The 761-nt window shown below is 34.8% G+C and overlaps 1 protein-coding gene across 2 annotated transcripts in view; it reads left to right on the top strand.

Moving 5' to 3' along the window:
• LOC106873806 (interaptin) overlaps positions 1-745 on the top strand; it is a 27,026-nt gene extending 26,281 nt beyond the window's left edge. The window contains exon 21 of one of the 2 annotated variants that reach the window (XM_014921319.2): positions 669-745. In XM_014921319.2, coding sequence (XP_014776805.1) covers positions 669-720 — 52 coding nt within the window. In that variant the 3' untranslated portion in view covers positions 721-745. Of the gene's footprint in view, positions 1-339; positions 614-668 lie in introns of those variants that run through there. The other variant, XM_052975849.1, reaches the window with a different exon arrangement.
• The last annotated feature ends 16 nt before the right edge of the window (positions 746-761 follow it).

Here is a 761-nt window from a genome sequence, read left to right as displayed (position 1 = left end):
ACTACTACTACTACTACTACTACTACTACTACTACTACCACTACTGCTGCTGCTGCTGCAACTACGTAAAGATGGTTCAAACTTTTTATTTGTTTATGAGAAAAGGGAAACGTCATCGTCATCATCACTATCATCATCGTCATCGTCATCTTCATCACCGTTATCGTAGTCCACGACGTCACCATTACTATTATCATCATCATCATTATCATCATTGTGATAACGTTATCATCATCGTCATTTCAATACCCATTCTTCAAATCGTACAGTGAAGCTAATAATATTTCTTTTTTGACCACCACCACCATTCTACAACAACAACAACAACAACAACAACAGGTATTTTGTGTTGCCAGAGAAATTACAGTTCGAAAGATACAATTTTACTCCACTTCGAGAAAAAAATGGCTCAAACAACCAAAACGAGGTGAAGTGTTGCTGGTGTTTTCTGTCCAATAAATATCTCAGTGTTAATTCTTTGTGCTTCTTTTATACCATAGAAGTTCTTTTTCTCTTGCTTTTGTTGTTGCTGTGGGGTTTTTTTTATCATTGGTTTTCGTGTGGCTACAGTTGTTGTTCTCGCTGTTATTGTTGTTGATGATAATATAGTTATTATTTTCAATTTGTAATTAATTTATCTGTGTTTCTTTTTCTGTTTTCGTTTTCAGTGTGCACAATGCTCGTTATCTATACAGTTTTATTTTGTGCTGCTTTGCTTAAGGTATCTAACCTGTGGACACCGGCCTATGAATATATATATA

This window comes from Octopus bimaculoides, chromosome 22, assembly GCF_001194135.2.
Source record: "Octopus bimaculoides isolate UCB-OBI-ISO-001 chromosome 22, ASM119413v2, whole genome shotgun sequence".
NCBI lineage: Eukaryota > Metazoa > Mollusca > Cephalopoda > Octopoda > Octopodidae > Octopus > Octopus bimaculoides.
The sequence above is the reverse complement of the archived record's forward strand: the minus strand, read 5'-3'. Positions and strand labels throughout refer to the sequence as shown.